The sequence below is a fragment of the Pholis gunnellus genome, assembly GCF_910591455.1.
Source record: "Pholis gunnellus genome assembly, chromosome: 10".
NCBI lineage: Eukaryota > Metazoa > Chordata > Actinopteri > Perciformes > Pholidae > Pholis > Pholis gunnellus.
Window position 1 is genome coordinate 18,982,395 of NC_136537.1, and position 22,096 is coordinate 19,004,490.

Consider the following 22,096-nt stretch of genomic DNA (forward strand, 5'->3'; position numbering starts at 1 on the left):
ACATAGATTGCTTTCCTTACGTTCCTTTGTCCCTGAATACCAAGACTGTCAAGGCTAGCTCATACTGAATGCAACGTATGTCACCCCACAGCTGCCTGCTCAAGGATTCCTGGCGTGTTAATCTGTTTTAAAAATGAATGTATATTGGCACATTAATGTGATTAACCCGCTTGATCAAAAATAGATTTGGCCCCTGAAAGTCCACCCTCAAGGATGACTAGACCGAATATCTAAAGATACAAATGGAAGAAATAAAACCCATAAGATGACCTAAGAATTGTAATTAACAGTTTATCTAAATGTACAATAATTCCCACGGAGAGACGTAGACATGCACTGTAGATAAGCTTCTGATTACAATTAGTCCAAAGAGTGTTAGTCCCAGTGTGTAATCCTCTGTCTTGTCCCGCTGCATAACCTTTCCAACAGCATGCAAAAGATACTTAGAGCGAGATATTAGTCCTGAAATGACCTTTGTTTTCTAAGACTAGGCTTGAATAGACTTGTGGCCTTGTAATGACTTGAAGAGAGCAACATCAGCTTTTACGTGACCTTTTGTTTTGCACAACATCACCATATGTTGTTTCCGTTACCCCAAACAGGTGTTACTCCCAGGTTAGAAGCGCACGAATGTGTACGGCAACTCTGAGGCAATGGATCAACATCCCAAACATACAATGCTGCCAAAAACTCCTCGACTTCTCTTTTTTTGCACCATTATTGAGCATTGGGTAAAGAAACGTCCATTACAGCCCCAGACCCTTAATCATGTCAAAACCTGCTCCTGCATTTCTTCATTTGGCTTATTAGGCCATCAGACAGTATGTAGGCCTATGTATAGTATGACTCATTGCTCGTGACACACAGGATGCCAACAAAACCTCCATTCATTGTAGATTTCATTTTTATAAAAAGTTTTGTTCCTTTCATTTTACAGCAGATTGAATTTTTGTTTGTTTTGTTCGGGGTTCATAAGAGAGTGAAGAGAGAGGCTGATATCAATGAGAATCAAATTAAAAACCATTGTTTCCTGTGAATCCCATTTGTGTGAAAGCAATTTGAATCCAGCTTGACAATGGCGGACTCTGCCACAAACAATTAAACAATTATTATATAAAGTGTATTGCAGAAAAAATGCCAACCATGTATAGTATCAAATGGGGTTTGATTTCATGAAAATCTTTTGAACACATACTGTTAATGTTGATATGTTTTATTCCGTTATGCTAACCATTGTGAAGATATATAGTACATATATATATCATGACACGGTACCACAGAAAATAACTTGCCAAACCACTGCAGCTTTCAAAGCAGGGTCTTCCTGCTCCTTATCACAGTAGCAGTGTTGATTCCCCCCAGGACGTGTGTGGCAGAGATTCAATGGACCTAATATGGAGTGATTCTTCTCCAGAGGCATATCCATGGGAATGTGGCTCTGGTTTCACAGTTATCACTCACATGGAGCTGTCAAACGCTTAGTGGCATTCTCTTGATCCAATTAATTAGGACCTAACAAGGCATGGAGAGTGGAAGGGATTTGGATCGACCAAGTGGTGACAGAGTCAAAGGCCTCTCCAAAGCGCGGCCAACTTCTCGTCACACACTGGCCATTAATGAGACATGTGAAGTACTGCTGTGTTCAAGAAAGTTGTGGATGTAGAACATTCACGCCAAGGTTTCCAACCACATGTAATCATAATAAAGCTTGCCAATATCCAGTAATGTTAATGTAAACTACTTTGACGCCCCAACTCCAGCCTAGTTTCAATGATGGAGCGTCACGGGAGCAGTCACGTAAATTCCATTTGTAGCCAAAGATTGTTTGTGAGGTAAGAGGAGCTTCACTCAGGGACACCACTATATAACTGAGTGACACAAAAAGCTGTGACACAAAGTGACACAAAAAGCTTAAGTTTTATTATAATATACAAAATATAATATATTTAGCAACGTTTTCCTGAAATACTGCTAGTTCTGTGGTGTTGGCATTTAAAATCTGATGTCTGCAGTGCTCCATAGGAGCGCTTCAAATGAGGCACCTTAATTATAGTTTTCAGTGAGTTTGGGCCTCAAGTTTTAACACATGTAACACCGAATAACTTACCTTCCTGAGATTCAGTATTAGTGTCATTAAGCTGAAAGTGAGATGGGAATCTTCTGCGCACACAATTGGCAATTTGTTGGCAGCTTCATTCCCCTTGTCTGAAATAATGAATCGAGTAGTGATGAACGGAGGTGGCATCCTCTGCTGCATGGAGCAGATGTTGTAAATCCACTGCAGCTCACACAGACAGGTGCCCTCCAGCCGGTTCCTGTCTGCTGCCTTGGTAATGGCGTGTTTCCTTTCCTTGAACACTGGAGGAATCGAGCAGCACTCCGTCCAACCTCTATCATCTCCCCATTACAAGGTTGTACAGCAGAGCAAGTTGACTAATCACCTCTGGAGGTTGCTTTGTGGAACAAAATGTACAGGACACACATACGTATGTATTGAATATCCAGACCACAGCTAACTGATTCTTTGACGCTCTGCAGTACTTTTTCACTGATCAGATGAATAAGACATTCAGTCTCCAGTCAATCCAACGAGTCTATTACATGTTTAAACACGTTCAGACTTGAGCCTGTTAAAGTGGACACTTCAGATTGTAGGTGTTAGTTTACTTGTGGGCAGCATCTCTCAAAACTTCAAGACATTCAGGCCAAGGATCGCTCTCCCTTTCATGTCAATCTACATCTATTAATCATATTTAAGATGGTGATACACAAAGACCAAACTAATAACATTCCACTCGAACAATAGCCATTCATCCATCCGTCTTCTAACCACTTCTTTGCAATCAAAGCAGCTCTGGATAGATCATAGTCATACCCGGGGGAGATGGTACAATGCACTGTAAGGGAGAACATGCTAACTAGGACCAGGATTTGAACCCAGGACCTTCTTGCTTATCTATTAGCCACTGGACCACAGTTTTGGAAATCTAAATAAATAGAAGAATAATGAAATATAGGAAAAATAGGAAAAATGCTTGAACTGCATAGCTGGGAATGTTGCAACTGCAAAATGAGTCAGAACAAAATCACCCTCCAGTGTTTTAGGTTGTGACCAGATGATAAAGCACTGGTAGAACATGTTGCTCTTATAATAAACTATCCTTGATTTTCTTTTTATTTCTATTGCACAGTGGTGGTTTATTTTTCTTCTGAATAGTGAAATATACTTTGCAAAATCTGTTTTGGCATGATTTTATCACCTCAGGGAGCCTCAACATAATTTCCACTGAGATGAGATCCGATGTCTCTTCTCCTGGCAGGCTCCACAGGAGTAACGACGATACTGGAGGACACAGTACGAGTGACGTGGTTTAGAGTGAGGACACACAGCCTGAGATGTTTCAATGGATGGCTGCGAGCTTATGCTATTTCAATTTCTAATAATATTTCTGTTGTTTAGACAATAATTCAATTGATATCGTGCAAACAAGCATTTCCAGTCATTCCTTTTTTATTGTGGCTAGGATGAGGCCACAAACTGATTTCACTGATTTGATTAACTGAAGAGCGCCTCCTAGGCATAAAAATGCCAAATTAATTTCAGTGAAAAACTGCTTGGTGCCATAGCTCTGCTGGTATATGGTGTAGTCTGGGAACGCTGATAAGAAACCATTCCATTTACTGGCTGAACTGCAGTGTAATTCACTTGCCTGTGCATGTAAACAATGAAACGTAATTAAATACCATAAAGATTGAGGTTGCACTTATTTTAATCAAATAACAACAATAATGTAGCGTATAGTACATATGCACAGCTACAGATATCAAAAGGCGCCGTTAGTGAGCTCATTCAATCCTGCCTGTCATAAAACTGTGTTGAGTTCACAATGATACAAGGATGCTGCATCCATCATCTGCCAGTATTGTTGTCTCAGCTCATTTTCTGGCTTGGTATATACATATATACTGTGTGTATATATATATATACACACTTTCACAATGTTTTTCCAGTTTTTGCCTCACACTGCTTAAGACTATTGAAAAGATACGGGCCAACATATTGGGTCAATGTTTATGGCAAAAAATAAGTGAAGTGAGAGACATGGGAGATCCCACAAAACATTTTTCATAATTTTTTTAAGAGAACATTGTGCTTAGGATCTACTGTTGTACAAGTCTCCCCAAAAAGCCGACCACTGTGGGATACAGTAGCTCTTTACCGAAAGGGAAATTGGAAAGCAGAAAAAGGAATGGAATACCAGCAGCAGTCATTCCCATTGTGAGGGGAAAAAAAACAGGACTGATGACTGGTTCATCAAAAAGTCACTTCATTGTCTGAACCTTGTGGTTATTAATGCCAGCAAGTCAGAGAGGAAACAGAAACGTCACTTTATTAATCAAAAAGAAGTTCAACATTGACTGAAGGTTATTACGGCTGAATAAGAGAGGGCACCGTTATTTACACACACAAGTCCACATCTGCTCGTCTTATCGTTTTTTAAAAGGATTACGTCTCTGAATCAACAATGTGTAGAAAGCTGCAGTGTTGTTTCCAGCTTATTGCTGATGTCACGCTGCTGTTTGTCCATCTAAAATAAAACGTATGCTCACTCTGTCAGTGGCTGTAATGCAGGCCTTGTGTGCAATGAAAATACTAATTTCACACTCAGCTAACTTGAGGAGAGAGAACGGAAAATATGTCCTTGCACCTTTTGTTGCATGTACTCTTCCAAAACATTTGCTTCTGTCTATCTTTGTGAAACTTTACTCACCCCAAATAGATTTAGAAGTGTCCCAGAAATACAACAAGAAGGCAGGAAGTGGAGCTTAAGCCCTCCGTTGGAAATTGTGTCACAATGGGGCTGTGCCTTCTTGTCTGGAACAGTCTAGCTCTCTGGATAACCACCGACAGGCTCTGAGCTAATGAGCCTCTGTTTGGCCCTTAGAGGCCACTGTATGTCCGTAACCTCAGAAACATTTTCTGAATTTCAAAACAGGTCTAATGGAGAGGGAGATGCTGCTTTTAGTCTGATCAGGAGCCCTACTTATACAAGTACTTTGTCATTTTCACCTTCTAGCTTTAAACTTGGTCATCAACGGCAGTTTTAAACCCAGTGTGCTATGCAGATTAAAGGAATCTCACTCTGTGAATATATCACTGTCACTTAAATTTAGATAATGAACAATGATACTTTTCTTCCTTTCATCTGAATGACAGTTATACAGTCTGTTTGCAGTCTCTCCCTGTCTCACCTTTGAACATAGCCTAGTGTAATAGAGGGCATTGTCTTATTTTCAGCAGAGAATCAGACCTGAGATCTCGGACACTGACCAGAAGCGTGATAATTGAGGGTCATGTTGTGACAGCTAAAGGAAAGAGGGAAGGGTATATTGAGAATATATAGTATAGCATGTCCATCAGAGATGCTTAATTGACTTAATCCTGAGGCAACTGCAACTGAACAGCATCATCTTCCTATAGGTTAGCCGTTTGCTGTCTTTTTTTATTGCATCACATAATGCAACGAGACTAAGGGGAAACTAACTGCTTTCTCAACACATTTTAATCCAACAAAATGTACTGCTGTCAGGACTGTTGTCAGTGGTTGCTGTTACATGGCCCGACTTCATCGAACAAAGTAACAAGAAGAATTTAATATAAAACCAGCCACTGGAGTAATAAAGAGTGATTTAATTAAATAAGGCACAGATTGCGCAAGGTGTTTTCTTATGTTTGAACACATTCAGATGAAAAGGCAAATTAAATACGTATTATATCATTACATATATTAATAAGCCATGTACATTTTCCACAGTGGCTTACATTATCATTATACACACATTAGTAGCACAGGTGTCCGAGTACTAATCATAATATCTTAAACACCAAGGTCTCTTTACAGGTATTTGGGAATACTACGGCATTTGTGCCTTTTGGGGATCAACAGGGAGACTAAGTTTACATGTTAAAAAATCTAGGGATGTGGAGTTAAAAAATAAAAAACTGTAGCCAAATATCTGACCTAATTGTTCACTATCAAGTTGCATTGGGGGTAATGTAGGATCTGATGCATCGAGTTTGATCCTTTTTTTAAAAGTAACCAAGACGATAGTCTCAAGCCCCGGCGGTACCAAAATGGAACCTGCAATATTGTAGAAAAACGACTTAATACCAACGTTTCGTTTCTCGTGAAATGATGAGTGGCTCTCGACAACGCTGCAAGCTGCATTATTGGGGCCCAAGCAACCGGCCTGTTCAAAGCGTTCCCAACAGGCACTAGTAAAGTAGTAGTAAAATTAAAAATATAAATTTTAAGCCATATTGCCCAGCCCTAACCCAATCTAGTGTTTATGTAGTGTTAGGGGAGGGGCTATGCTAAGAATGGCTCTGGTGCATCATCAAGCCTGATTTCAGGCTCGCCCAAAGAATCCTAAACTCAAAAAGGATGGAAAACAGTTTAACGGTCTAACTCCACAATTCAGCGCTATACGTTCAGTCTTTTCACATGTTTTCAGCAACTTTTCTCAAACGTGTACATGTTTCCAAACACATTTTCTGATTTTACTTTAAGTGGACATTAAGTACCTAACAAAATGTTAATAGTCAGGGATCAGAAACGTATGATGCACAAGTGGTTTGTGAAAATATGACAATGAAATTGTTCAATCAGTTGATCTTGAAGGGCCATATTTTGTTATATTTTTCTAAATATTTGCCGACATGACGACAGTTGGACAAGAGAATGGAAATGTATTAATATGAATGGTTAGACAATAAGGTTTTTACAGCTATTACTATCTATTGTAACTCCCAATTAGAGTCTGTCCTATTTTTATTGGCAAACTAAGCCACTAAGCCTCTTAAGACATGAAATATAAATGTGAAATAGACAGGAGTCGTATTCTGTCTCCCCATTACTTGTTGTTGGTCATTTTGTCCTAACGGAGTGCCTTCAATCACATAAATCTTAAAATGTAAACACATTCAGTAATGAGTTAACAGTGATATAACTGGAGGCACTCGACTGCAATAATGGATTAGGGCTTTACACTCAGACTAATTTATTTTCCTCCCACATTCATCACACCTAATCAATGCTGCATCTTTGGCTGTAACCCTCTCCCAGCAGGCCCTGATGGTGTCACTGCTTGCCTCAGTCTTTTAAATCACTCAACTGTGGGCAGCTTTTACTCCGAACTTCATGTACTGTTTGAAGTTGTTATAGTTTAATATTATAAGCAGATACGTTATGTAAGAAATTGAATACCGTCACCATTATAGGCCAGAGCCGTAAGACTGACTGACATCAGATGATCTTTGGCAATGTGCCAGGTCAACAGCTGATTTTAAAACCCCACTTGTTAAATACAAAGCTATTTTGATGGGCTCTGAAGATGGCAGGAGAACAGAGGTAGCACACAGGAAAAGTGTAACAGCCATTGTGTCTCTAAAGCTTTTAAACCCCAGCTCTGCCAGTGAGTTGATTGATAGGCTTTAGATGGAAAACTTGCATCCTTTATGGAGTTTTATTTCCATTAGGACGGATGCATTAAGTCATTATTGCAGCTATTATTTATGCCAGAATCCATAACATGTTCCTTTGTTTCCTCACCTGTTTTACTACAGTATATAATAGTACTCAAGGTAAAGATTCACACTTCAAAACCCTTTTATATTAAAGCACAAACTAAAGATTAACCCAGTTATTAGACCTTAGTCAATATCAGCTGGGCAGATATTGGCTTATATATCGGTGTATGTCGGTGGAGACGTCACAAGAAATATCAAAGATTTGTTTTCGAAACGGTGTGTGTGTGTTACATCTGTCAACCAGTGAGCACTGATATGGTACATGTTCAATTGTCCCACTTAGTACTGTACCTTTGTCCTAATTCTGTAATAATCACATTTAAAGGATCCTTCTATTACATATTTGCTGGTTTGACTGCATTTACCTTTTTGTCAAGCTGAACAGCTTACCACTGAGTAGGCTGTGTTAGAAATTAATGGGAGAATGTGCAGAGTACCAATTGAGTACTGCGTTTTCCCTTCCCTGACAATCAGACTGAGTTGCCATTTCGCTTCAATTAATTAGTTTAAATCCATGAACACGTCAATGTTGTGGATAGCGATGAGGTCTGGAGCCAGGCTACATTTTCCCTACAATCAGTCCAAATTATATAGTATATGTTCCAGGATACAGTTACTAATAAGAAATCAAGAAAGTATCAGTTCCTTTCTTGGAACTATTTGAGCAAATACAACTAAACTTTGATGAAACCATGTTTTTAGTCATCTCAGACTGATTCTCAATCACAAAAATATCTATAAATGACCAGAAAGTCAGTGTTTTTATTAACGTTTCATAGAGTGACACAATTCATTTATAAAATGCAATGAAATGCTATTAGTTACGGCACATTTACAACCAAGTATTTAACCCTGCCCTGACATCAAATATGAAGGTTCAAATGCATAATGTGTCATACATGCGGTTAATGTGGTAATAACGTTTTGGTGAAACTCCCATAGTCAAGGTTACACTATCTCCTCTCACCAATAAAGCCAATATTTTACCGGGACCAGAATGACTGGCCTATCTGTCGCACATCAAGACAGCATAAGCTTGTGATGGGCTGCATGTCTGCCATGGTGCCTGCTTCAAATGAGATTCATGACAAATCCCCTTCAAGAGGCCAGCCAATATGCTAGGTAATAGCATGCTTGGCGGTACTTATCTGTCTCCATTAAAGACACAGGTCATATCCCACAATGTCAAAACCATTAAATCAGAAAATATCGCTTGATGGGTAGGATGAAGCTGGTTTCTGTTGCAGTCCAAAAGCATCTCTGATTGAGGAAGGAGGTTAAAGTACAAAAAAAACACAAGTAAAAATCTATGGCAGGCCTTAATCAGAAAAATGTAAATTATTAGAAGAGTTATTACCCAATTTGCATTTCCGTGTCAGCTGCGAGTGTTTTTTCACGGCAACGCCTACCAGTTTGAGTGCCACTAGAGATCACTCCTGCGGCTTTCAGTTTGACCCATTAATATTGAATGCAATCACCTTGCGCTACAATTGGGACGTGATATAAAATGGTCGCGATGTGACGGCGGTGCCCTGTCACCATTTCAAGTTGATACTGCAGGAAAATGCTTATCTAAGAAAAAGACTTACACTGCACAGTTGTGCCTAATTCTATATAATTTCGGGCCTCCGTGTGGATCTGTCAAAGGGAGTCCTGGTGCACATTTATCATTCAGATAAGATCAAAGCTTGGGATAGTCAACCACTTGGCTGCGATTCCTTTTTATTTTTCACTACGGTGGAGGCAACAGTGATCCGGATTGTTCCACCTCCTCTGAATGTATAAACTGACCTTATGCTAGATTAATGTCTTCATGGTTCAAGGTTCATGATTCATCTTAGACCAACATGGATCACATGTCTAATGAGCAAGCTTTACCAAACAAAGCTTATTGTAGAAATAATGGTTGATTTGCACTGATAGAAAATGACGACGGTTATCTCGCCCGTATTAATGTTCTAGAGCAGTAACTGAAGATTTTTTTCATCATTACTTTATAAAATGAATAGATAAAACACTTTTCCTCTAAAAAATACCCATTATAATTTCCCAGCCCAAGTTTACATCTTCAAATATCTTGTTTTCTTGGGGGGAAAAAAAATCACTTCATTCCTTAATTATTCATGAAAAATATGATGACATATATGTTACCGTTTTACGAGCATTGACTAAGGCCTCACGATGCCTAACTATCTTTGATACTTCCAAAAATAAAACTTAATTAATTAGCTTTTCTTCTGAAAAAGAAACTAACATCGTCTGGCTCTGTGTTTCGAAAAGTAAATAGTGAGCACAAATAACTAAAAAGCCAAGAAATGGTCCAACAATGCCTTCTAATATCCACTTCTCCCAGCTTAGAAATAAGGTTCATGATGTTTGCTTTCTTTTCTCCAGCTCTTTCTGGAAAATTGTGGAGATTTTGAGAATCCTCTGTGTTGGCTAGAGCAGCTCGGAAAGCTGGATAATGTGTGAGTTTGGTTTTCAGTCCACATGGAGCATTGGAAGTCCCAGAAACTTCCCAGAATGCCACATAACTAGGTTGACTCATCCAAACAGCTTCTGACCTTTTGCAGCTTGGTGTTGGCTAATTGATTTGAGCAGATGGCTAAACCGCCTAGAATCAGCATCCGGGTTATCAGTAATGTATCTTGAGTAGAGCAATAGTGCTGTGTTTACATACATTTAAATCTGCAGGTTGGCAAAAACAAGCACAGAGGCTTGTTTCCAGGCATATGGCTGGAGAACAAAACTGTCCCCGTCTGTCTCTAATCAGCCATTACCAGCCAAATCATATCACGTAAATGTGACCGTCAAACGTCATTACAGAGAGAAAAAAATCGGATTAAAAAAGCAAACTGCATTCTTTTCCGTTCAGCATTTCTTACGGCATTCATTCCTCTAATTAAGACCTTTAAATAGGACATTAATGAATAAAGGGGTGAGATTTAATGCATAGTCCAGCCTTTGTTGAGGAGGAAAGTTGGTGCTAATTAAAAGGGAGAATGATCATGGCTGGTGCCGTGGCCATTAGTGCGGGTATAATTATATTAGTTACAGTTAGGACTGTGGTAGCATTGAGATTGACACATTTGTGTTTGGTGACAAAGAGACACTGTGAGCCAACAACAGGCAGCTCTCCTCTATTAAGACTGTGGATTGTTGCCACAGAAATCAATATTCCAGATTTGCTCAATTGCATAGAGAGGAGGTAGCTCAGTGACACTGCAATGACTGATGTACTGCTGGGGATGTTCACTAGTATAGGGTTTACTAGATTAAACAATGAAGCAAGTAGCATATGAAACTTTGAATCCATATAATATTCGGTGTAGGGGTGAAAAGGTATTGGATATATGGTGAATATCTTATGATGCAATACACCTAAGATGTGGACATTGGATTCTGCAGTGAGTAAATATGCAAAACCAAGAACACAAAAACATAATCCACACACTGACCCCGTGGAAAAAAAGAAGCGTTCTTGGCCAGTTTTTATATGGGCACACATAGAAACTCACGCGCTCAGACCCATAGCGCACACAATCAAGCATGCACACGTGCACACACAGATAAAGCACGTGCGCATATATGTAAACCTCTTCTTTTTTTTTAGCATAACACATGTTGTACAACCCAGCTGATCTCCAATCATGTTAGTAAATTATTATTAAATATATTATAAACAAATTATACAAAGTGCGCTTTTTTACGTTATTTTTTTCTTCTTCAAAAGACTGATGGACGAAACGACCGATAAAGTCCTTGTATTTCATTGATTTCTTGAGATTAATCAAACAAGTAAAGGAGCAGGTTGGATTATTTTCTTCCACTGATGACGATAAACAATTCCAACATTTGCTACATTATTTTTTCAAAGACACGTATTTACTTACCTAAAGTTATGAGATGAAACAGATAAACTCTCCACAGATCCATCTCTAGGTGAAATGAGAATTCCCGATGAAGCGTCGGACCTCCACGTAGCCTGCGGCTGTATGATTACACGGCAAGAGGAGGGTATCCTGTGAGGCGCGTAGAGATCATCATTGGCACAAGGACATTAATGTCTTTAAGAAATCCTCAAATCAGTTTGTTCTTGCTGTGTCAAATTCTCTTAAAATCCCAGCAGGTTCTTCTAAGAGGGTGTTATATTCGCGCTTTTGCGCAAAGCCAGAGCCATGCGTAACAATGCGAGTGAAAGTTGTCCCGTGCGCTGTATGGTCCGGTGTTGTGAGAGCGAGCCGTCTGTTGCGCGTCGAGGTGGTGGCTAAAGTCCTTGAGTCCGCTGCTGGAGAGATGCTGAGTGCTGCCGGGAAGAACCACTGCCAATAGGGAGGGAGAGAGTGAGAACTGTTTGTGCAGGAAAGGACATTAAACAGTCTGATAAAGCAGTCGGGGCTTCCGTGGCGTTAATAAAGTGTGACATAAGGTTAATTCAGCAGCATAAACCGTATTATGTTATCATTTCAGCCACTCATGTGGTATTTATAGTGATCTAAACCTGCGTTGTCGTATTTATTTATGATGTTTTAGCCAGTGGTGGAAAGTAAATAAGTACATGTATGCAAGTGCTGTACTTAAATACATGTGTGAGCTACTTTACTTGAGTATTTGCAATTACTGCTACTATTCTACTTCACTACATCTCAGAAGGAACTACTGTGCCTTTTACTCAACTACAATTATTTGTTGACTTTAGTTAACTTTGCAAAATAGAATCAACAATTAAAATAAGATGTGTTACTATAGGTTAAGATACGGGGAGAATTCATAAGCTAGCAGTATATAAAGTTATTCAAATCAACCCATGCTTTACATTAAAGTAATTAACACATTAATGCATCAATACTAATTGTAATCTAATGATATGATATGCGATTATTCTGAAATAGACCATTCTGCATAATGAGTACTTTTACTTTTGGTAATATTTCTGCACATTCTGCTACGTAATATTTGAAATGCAGGACTTTATTTGTAAAAGAGTACTTCTACACTAGTATTTCTACTTCTACGTAAAAGTTATCTATATGACATTCAGAGCATTAATATAGCTCCTGACCGACAGCGTACTGTAGTTGCTGAAGCGTAGCACCTCCTCTCTGGTTCCCCCTCAGATAAACACTGGTAGCTCAGTCAGCACTGTTGCCGTTGTTTGCACTGTTAGCACTGATATCCCGGTTAACTGTCACTATGTTGAGAGCCGTGTGGAGACAATGATCTGAATTTAGAATTTAGCACCTTTTTCTACCTCTTCAACTTCTGGTTATAGCAGTAACAGAGTCTCAAATAATATTGTTTTGCTATTTTCATATGGTTTGATTTTTCATTCTATAGATTTTCTATAATATCAATTAAAAATACAGTATTATAGCCTCAATGATTTGTACTCTTTTCCGTACTTTGTTTTCATGATTTCTACTGGCTTGCCTTTTCATCATCAGCTCAAGGTCCAACACTTGTCATTGAGTTTTGCTTATATAATATGAAGTGTACGTTTTTGTTACAGAGAGCTTTTAAAGGAAATTGAGTTGGAGTGTTGTGTGAAGTTGGAGTGTTGAAAACTATTACATCCTGTTTTATTTTGGGGTGCATGTGTGTCTACATCTGGGCTTAACCTCATGGTCCAGTCTGGTCTTATTTATTTATTCTTTTTGCCTCTGTTGTGAAATGTCACTCTTCTGATTCAGTTCAGTCACAATCAAATGTGTTAAATGCCTAAATGTGAGACCTAAGTATTCATGATCAATGCTTAGCCTAAAACCTTTTCTAAAGGTTGTGGCTGCGCTCACAGAAGTCTTTCAGGTCTCCAAGAAAATCAAACAAAAGATTAATATTGATACGAGAAACTCTCAGAAGAGGCAGATTCAGGGCACTCTCAAACAGAAACCTTTTTCAGTTCTGGTTTCCTGAGCACAACGTTTGAGAGCTCATAGTCCAAATTCATGTCGACAGCACACCTCTAATTGGTTATACAATAAAATGCAGACAGACAGGCAGTCCCTTTTAGTAGATTCCCTCCGAAGTCAGATAGCTTTAGAAGGTAAGAGTTATTGATTCTTCGGTGCCTAGAATTCAACTTTTCTCACCATCTGTTCATTTTATTGTTCAGGAGCTCTTTTTGTCGGAAGAGAACATCAGCGGGGTCAGGATGAGCATTGGAGTTTGTTGACTCGCCCCTTTAGTGCGTCTCCAAACCGGCAACAACAAACAGAGTTTCCAGATGAGATGACCCATGCAAACAGAGCTGGCGAGGAGCAGATAACAAGGGGGTCACCATGTTGGAACAGCCATACTCTGTGTGTGTGCTTTACTGTATGTGTGTCAGTGACTGTAAAGCAACGAGAGGGGTCCAAAAGGATGATCCAGTTGTGTACCAAAGACAGAATGAAGACCTCTGAAGAGCCATTTCAGCCTGCTGGTGTTATCTTTACTGCCATTCATGGCTGCCCTAGTATCATGCTTCACTGGACTAACATGAGCTGGCAACATCACACATTTCCAAAGCCTTCCAAAGTTGTTTCAATTTTTTATTTTTTTTGCTTAGTCCTCAAATCGGAAAGACTGTAACTGCAAAATGTCTTTACGCCTCAACGATTGTAATTTTAACTCCCTAACAAGCTTGCAATGAGAATATTTGGAACAATATATTACCATCTCTATTGGGAGTTGGAGTGCTTGAATGTGAGGAAGATGGGCTCTGAAAATGCTTTATGAATCCTTAAAGAGCGACTCAAAGCCATAGGGAGCTTCGGGTAAAGTACATATTTGCAATCTGCATCTGCATTTGTAATTCAAATCAACATTAAATGTTGCAAGAATGAAAAAGCCCTGTCAACGGTTTAGGGAGAATTAGAGAGAAACTGTTTATTTTCTTCTGAACCATTTAAGTCTTTGGCTCCCTCCCAGTGGATTGGGAATGCAGAGGGGTTTGACTTTCTTAGCCTCAAATTAACAAACACCAACCTAACGTGATCTGCATCACCTAAACTGTGATTTTCTCCAGTAGAGATGTGGCATAGATCAATCTCTTAATCCAAAGCCCCTGCTCATAAAACATAGTTATTTTGCCCTGGGGGTATTGAGTTACTGTCAATAGGTTCAGGATCACTTACTTCTCTAACAATCTTTGAAGATGGAGAGTATGCGCTGTTTAAACATGGGGGATGGACAGCGCTCAGTTCTTCCTTCAGGCAAAGTTACATTGATTTCCTATCTTAGTGAGCCGCAGCACTTGGACACGACCTTAATGAAGGATTAGTTATTGTACCTATCTATAATCATTGCTGTGTCAAAGTGCCAGAACTGGGTGAGGAAGAGGGGCTTTGTAAATATTTTGTTGAAGGCGTTTAACAGCGTTGCTCTCTGCCAAATGGACACTTCTAACTTCTGCATGACAAACCAAAGAGCATAGTGGCCTCATTCCCCTTTGCTTCAAAGCAGAGTGTCCCACATGATGCATGCCTTTTGTTAGTTTAGGGGATTTGGTCCGGGGAGGTTTTAGAGCTCTTTCACACCACATCACAGGTATTTCCATTTAATTTGCCTGATTAAAACCTTATTCAGTGTGAAGTTGGGCGGAGCGAGGCTAAAATGTAGTAACCTTTACTCACATTTTGACTTGGTACAGTAGGAAAGGTGCAGGTTCAACTTATAACATTAACAAAAGCTCTGTTCCATTAACGTGTCTCAGTAAGCCATGCCAGTGATCTCACATGCACAATATCAGAGCTCTGACCTCACACAGCTAAATGGAATTCAGCCATTAATTAATTAATTATTTTAACTTTTATTACATTTCTTTAAATTTGGCACAAACATGCACTTGGACTCAAGAAGGAACTTTTGGTGGTCAAAGGTCACTGTGAACCCACAAATCACGTTTTTGGTCATAACTCAAGAATTCATATGTTAATTCAATCAAACAAATGTCTCATCGGGTAAAAGTGAGGAAGTGGTGACATTTTGGACAGACAATGACAGTTAACTGCAACTTGATGGGTTGGCGGAGGCATACAACCGCGAGGCGCTAATTCTAGTTTTAATTAGTTGTCCTAATTGTTTGTCTTTACTTAAAACCATAATTTGAGAAATCAGAGCTTTGCTGTCCTTCTCTCAAAATATGTTAGCTGCCATTCATTCGTGTGCAGCATGGTAAACAGGTTTCACAGACTTTTAGCATTTCCCCAGGCTGAATAATCCATCACAGTAAACATAAAGCCTTCATCATTTTAATGTTGTTACTTCACTGCACAAGTTGAGAAATCTTGTTTCAGGGTGTGCATTGTGTTACACTCTAACTGCTGTCAATCATCTGAAGCAAATGAAAGGTCTGCAGCAAGAAATAATCCCTGCAAAAGCTTATATATTTTATTCTCTTATTCATGTCATCATATTTGAGACATCTGTGTTGGCCCGGACAAACAAACACAAGTAAAAAAAACTCTCCTTCTAAGGAAGAAAGGTGGGTGAGAAGTGGAGGCAAGAGTTTGTGTTTAACGGTTGTTGTCACATGTGTTTCCGGACTTCATTCTACACCTTCAAACATTCACACTGTCGACTAAGAAGCAGGCCATACACACTGCTCCCAGGACAGTGATGTCATGTCTGTACTCGATTGCGAACAGAGTGGTTCCTGTTCTTTGTGAGCCCCTGAGACACTTCCTCTTTCTTCCCATTCAGTGGACCAATATAGGACAGACTCGAATCACACGCCATAAGTGTCGTTGTCTCGTTCTTCAATATTTGAGGCGTAATGTGGTTAATAAAGCTTTAATTTCTGCAGGCCAGCCAATTTAAATGTCAGGGGGAGGGGGGGGGGATCTACCTTGTCATCTCCAGTGTTTGACGAAGAGGCACTCCAGTATTTGTTAAACATGCAGAGAAGTTTGGGTGCATGCAGTCTCGGCGTACTGAGAAGGGTGTTTCACAGCCAGTGCCAGTGCCAAATAGAGCAGTGCTCAAGCGGTGCCAGACTGCATGGCGGGCATTTGCACAGACGGTGACTCCGTTACCTCTCACTACAACAGATGGTGTGTCTCATGCATACTGTGCGGAAGGTTATCTTACTGCTCTGCGGATGCCTAGTTGTGTCTTAAACCTAATTTGGACCACACAGTCGCTGACGCAAACAACAGACACATACACGGAGAGGAAAACTGAGGGCGCTACTGAATTAATTAAGCAACTGTTAAAGAAATGATCGAATGGTTTTCTAATAGGCACAGTGAAGACACCGATGCAGTCACAAAGGTGTGGGCTGTCCCCCCCCCCCCCCCAACCATCCTTTCTTTAACAGCTGAATATAGGACACATGCATCTGCTCCTGACTTCCAGCTTCACTGTAGTTTATTCTGCCTTTTTTAAAACAGCTTCCCCTTTCTTTCACCTCAGGGTTCAGCTATTATCACTCATGTAATTAAAGATTAGAGACTTAGAAAAAGAGCACAAAGATCAGGTTACACTGGCTGTGCCAGATGTTATATTCATGACTCTTCTTTTTGTTCCAGCAGGGGCCATCTATCTCTGTGGTAGGTTTAAGGGGGTGGTAAGGTTATCCATGAACATTTATCACTGATTTCCTGACACTCCTGGTGGCCAACAATAATCAGATGGCACCTGGATCAACAGCTCTATGTATTAAGATCCATAACTCATCCTCCTGGGATTTGTGAATGTGAATGCACAAACCAAAATATGTGTGGGTGCGTGAAAGTATGTGCGCAGATTGTTTTGTGTGTTTACAAATGGCTGCTTGGTCTTTTTCTCTGACACTTAGATGAGAATTTATGCTCTGTACCGCACACGTCTTTTTAAGCTAGAAGCACCGAGCAGATGTTCGTGGGAAGAGATGCTACAATTGAAAAACCAAATTGAAGTGCATTCTGCTCCAAGTTGAAGTACTTTTTACTTTTAGAACATGGGACTCCGAATGCTTAAATCGGGATCATTTGTTTCACTGTTGGGATGTTCTCCAGCTAAATACTTTGATTTATCAAATAGAATTATTCTATAAAAGTTTGTGAAACAATGTCTGACACACAAAATACTTTTGTACATTGCTATAAAATGCTCCGTCTTGCTTCAATCATTACGATGCACAGAATTATCAGAGCTGACCCACTTGGGTGTTGCATGTGACACAAAGATCAAGACTTGTGGCATTATTGGACCTGGTTAGACTGTGAAAGGGTTAAAGTTGTACGACGAAAACACGGACAACTTAAATTCAGTGTGTGAACTTCTGGTTGTAAAAGACCAAGATGACGGCGGCCAAAATGCCGATCTCGAGGCCTCAAAAGGGCAGTCCGCAAACCAATGGGGGAAGTCACGGTGACTTCGTCCACTTCTCATTGGCAGTCTATGGCTGTAGCTCTTCAATCTGGTAGAAACAAGACAAATACAATCCAGTAAATCCAGTTGGATTAACAGATTAATGCGTTTTAAGGTCTACCAGATGCTGCACAGCGGGCTGTGATACTATGAAATATGATACTACTGGCTCCACGCAAATGAATGAGAGTGCTGCCTTATTTTCCACGCAGGGCTCAAGTCGGCTGAACATCTTGGCCTTCGGGTTAATGAAGTAATCATGTTTAGGAAATTACAGCAGATTGGTTAACACAGCTAGCAGCCCCAGAGACCAGGCTGATAATTACACCCAACCAGACCAAAGAACTTACCATTCTTTACCAAAGTCTACACTGACTTCATCGCTCACGCAGCAAGTACATGCGTGTAAGCTTAAAAATGTTGGTTTGTGAGTTATTACACAAACAGGAATTTACATGAAAGTAAAGGAGCTGGAGTGAAAGCCCACAGAGCTGCTTTTGCAGCAGTGAAAATAAAGTGTTTTTGTTGTGGGATATGGACAGCTTGAAAACCTGAGTGATATGTAGACGGCCCCCTTCTCCCTTCAGAGGTCTGTGAAAACTCAACAAAGAGCAGTCGACATGCAGCCTCAATAACGCATTGCTGGTATGACAGTGAAAGATAGAGCTCATTTTAGCCGCATGTGTTTGCTATGAACCGTGTTTAAAGACTGACCTGACCCCGACACCGGTACATTGATGTTGCCCATGCCAGTTGTGTGTGCGCATCCCCATGGGGAAAAGAAACAATTAGCCAAATTAGAAAGCAGAATCTGGTGAGGGCAAAGGTGAAAAGGGGAGTCACCGCTGTTTTCCATGTTGGTTGTAAAGCAAACAGCTCAGCTGCAGTGTTATTTCTAGGAGGCTTAAGTGGATACCTATTACTTTGGCTGTAAGCTTTCTAACAGATACCGTATTGATATTATTTTCAATTTATCTATTGCTTGTTGAAGACCTACAAAACATACATGCAATATATGCAAGGGTACGAAAGGGCATGTTTTTTGTTTTTTTGACACAGTTTATTATAGTTTCCATGGGGCATTCCACACAATTTCCATAATGTATTCTATCTCAGTCTCTTTGAAGTCATCATCACTTTCATTTCTCCTCAAACAAGCTGAAGTAGCAATTTACCTTGTGTCTTTATTTAATAGGCTGCAGAGTGAGCGGTTGAAGTCGGGCTGCCTGTCTTCAGCAAGAGAATTCATTTGCAATGTGTAATTTGTCCCGCTTCCAACCAAGTAGTTATTCATGAAATTAGCTGTTTGGTAGTGCGAATGCATGCGACTGTTGAAATTCACACAGGGGTTTGCGAGGTGTCATTGTGGGTTTTATTTTTTTTCTGTTAGTATGATAATGCTACTTGTCTATTCCTGTTAACAGGGAATTTAGCAGCTGCTTGTTCTTAGTTGAGCAGGAGCTGTGAAGTTTCATGTTTAACTCATGAATGCATTATTAGTTAGAAGTACAGAGAGGCTGATTATTTGATAGGCTCCATATGTTTCCCGTAGTTTAAACCACATGAAGGATGCATGTTAGGTGAATGTTCGGCTGCCTCTGCATCAGGTGTGATTCACTGGCCCTGAGGCAAAGAGATGTGATCCTTCAAATCATGAAGTATTCAGATCTACAGTATGGGTTTTTCACTCACAGTGCCTTGGATTGCTTATATTGGCCTGAGGTTCCCATGAATATTGCTCAGTACCACGTTCTATGATAAACTCCATGTTGTATGCAGTGTATCACATTACTTCATGAATTAGAGATGAAGGTTATGGCAGAGGGATACCTAACAGTCAATGTGGTTCAGATTGCAGATTCACAGATCTATTATTTCTCTCTGATACTCATTCTGCACGAGCTTTGACCAGCAACCAGACAGAAAAACAGGTCCATTTAAATTCTTTTTATGAAAAAACTAAAAATAGTAGTTTTTCATTCAAAACGATCGTATTTTGGTCTCTTTTTTTGTTAAATAGCCATGTGATATTGTCTCGTATCGTTCACCGGCCCCTGAATTTAACCAAATCTAAAATATATTGCGGTGATATCAGCAAATATTGTATCATTGTCCAAAGAAACGATGAGATCAATAAAGAATAGATAGATAGATAGTTACTTTATTAATCCCGCAAGGGGAAATTCTTTCGCATTTTTCGAATCAGTGTTTATGTTTGTATGTAATAAGTGTGTGTGTGTGTGTATATATATATACACTACTATATAATCTCACAAAATGTGTTATTAACTGTTATGTTTGCATGTGTTTTGACATCTCATAAAAGTGCATTAATCATTAATTATATCCTTCTGTATATAAGTTTGCATGTTTTTCAGCCAGCAGCTCTAAATGTAGTTTTTTTACAGTCAAGTAAAAGTTAAGCATGTAAATTAACCAGCAGCAATATCTTTACTGCACATACAGTATAACTTGCACACATCATCCTAAATACGCTAAGCTAATACAGCCTCTATATAAATAACCAGTCAATAGAAGGTGAGTCGTAATTTTAACTGTACACACCTCACTGTGGTGCTCTCACAAGCTGTCATTGTAAAACCATCACATAATGTACAGCGAGCATTATAAATAATAAGGCAATCTGCTGGAGGTGTCATCCCTTCCTGCTTTAATAAATAACTGCTCCAACTACTGAGAACCAGATCTCATAGAAATCACTCCAATACAACAAGCAGAACGGTTTGTTTTTTCACAAAGAGGACATTTTAGAACCTTTCCAACAGGATGTATAAGACAACCATGCGCACACACTGTTAATTCATATTACTATTTAGTGCATGCACATAGTTTTGGTTGTGAATCTACACAGTTGTATGCATCTGGCCCCTGCTCTATAGCAACAATTCTAAAATATGTAATCAGCTGAGTGTACATGTGGGCTGTATCATATTGACATACTAAAAAGGCCACATGCATAATAGTCTTGTATTACACGGCCTATTCAAAGTATTGATTTTTTTTGCCATTTCGATTATTGGATATCATGTCAAGTCCAGACACAGGGAAAGCTGCAGAGACAGACCTCTGCTTCTAGATTAATGAGAACTGTTCACCCAAAAAATCTACATGCTTGTATCTATCACAAATTCACCGTCTACTCCTTCGTGTAGAATGAATAATCCAAAAGTGTTGGTCTAGTGAGGTGCTGCATTGGAAGACGAAATGCATCCAGGAGCACATTCTTCCTGGACTACTTAATGTCAACTACATATTTCTGTTTGACACACACACAATTGTGTTCAAGGCACTAAAGGAGTACCCATGGGGAAAGTATAATGTGGACATTTTAATGTAAAGAGTAATAATAATTGTCCAGCAAAGATAAATAGTGGATTGGAGAAGGTGTCATAGCAGGTAGTTTTAGTGCTCGGCTGAGCTTGTGTTTGTTTTAATACTTAACTTTATTTAATGCCCTACAGGACAGGATTTGACTGCTCAGTGGTTTCATACAGTTATTTAAAGGTATGATGTGCAACAATTTCCTAAAAAAACATGTAAAGACAAGAATAGTCCCTCTCAGTAATCACTTATGACTCACGTGTGACGCAGTGTCTGTATCTGCTGAGCCTGTATTTTTTCTTTTCTTCTTACTTTGCTGTGGGTCTATGGGGTCAGATCAGCCTCAATATTAATGAGTGCACACAAAAGGATTCACAAATGTATTTTGTGATTTACATATAAAATACTCCCTCCACAGAAATGTTGTTTACCCACATGTGATTCAATGAAAATGGAAGGGGCGTCTGATTGGCTACAGATAATTGCCTGTTTTTAGATTTAGTTTCCATTCATATAAAATTCTAAATATTTTTGAGTGCATTGAAAAATATGCTCGTGGAGAGAGTACATTTGTGAATCCTTCTGTGTGCATTCATTAATATTGAGACTGATCTGACCCCATACAATTCTGGAAGTCAGCAAAGAGTTATTTGGACCCCACCTGGGGGTGTAACCCTCAGCCAATAAGCCGGGTGTGCTGCCCGCTGCGGCGTACGGAGGCTCAAGGTTTGTGGCGCTCTGATACAAAGCGGTCGTAAACAGGCTGTTACATCATTGTGTGTATGTGTTTCCACTCTCAGTCTCTCGAGTGTGTGGTACAGTCCTTGGGTG

General features: G+C 39.6%; 1 protein-coding gene across 1 annotated transcript in view; it reads right to left on the reverse strand.

Annotated features, from left to right (window-relative positions):
* Window positions 1–11,527, reverse strand: part of gfra4b (GDNF family receptor alpha 4b) — a gene marked incomplete at both ends in the record, with an annotated part of 35,129 nt that extends 23,602 nt beyond the window's left edge. The window contains one exon of the mRNA XM_079167831.1: window positions 11,485–11,527. Coding sequence (XP_079023957.1) covers window positions 11,485–11,527 — 43 coding nt within the window. The remainder of the gene's footprint in view (window positions 1–11,484) is intronic.
* Between the last annotated feature and the right edge of the window lie 10,569 nt (window positions 11,528–22,096).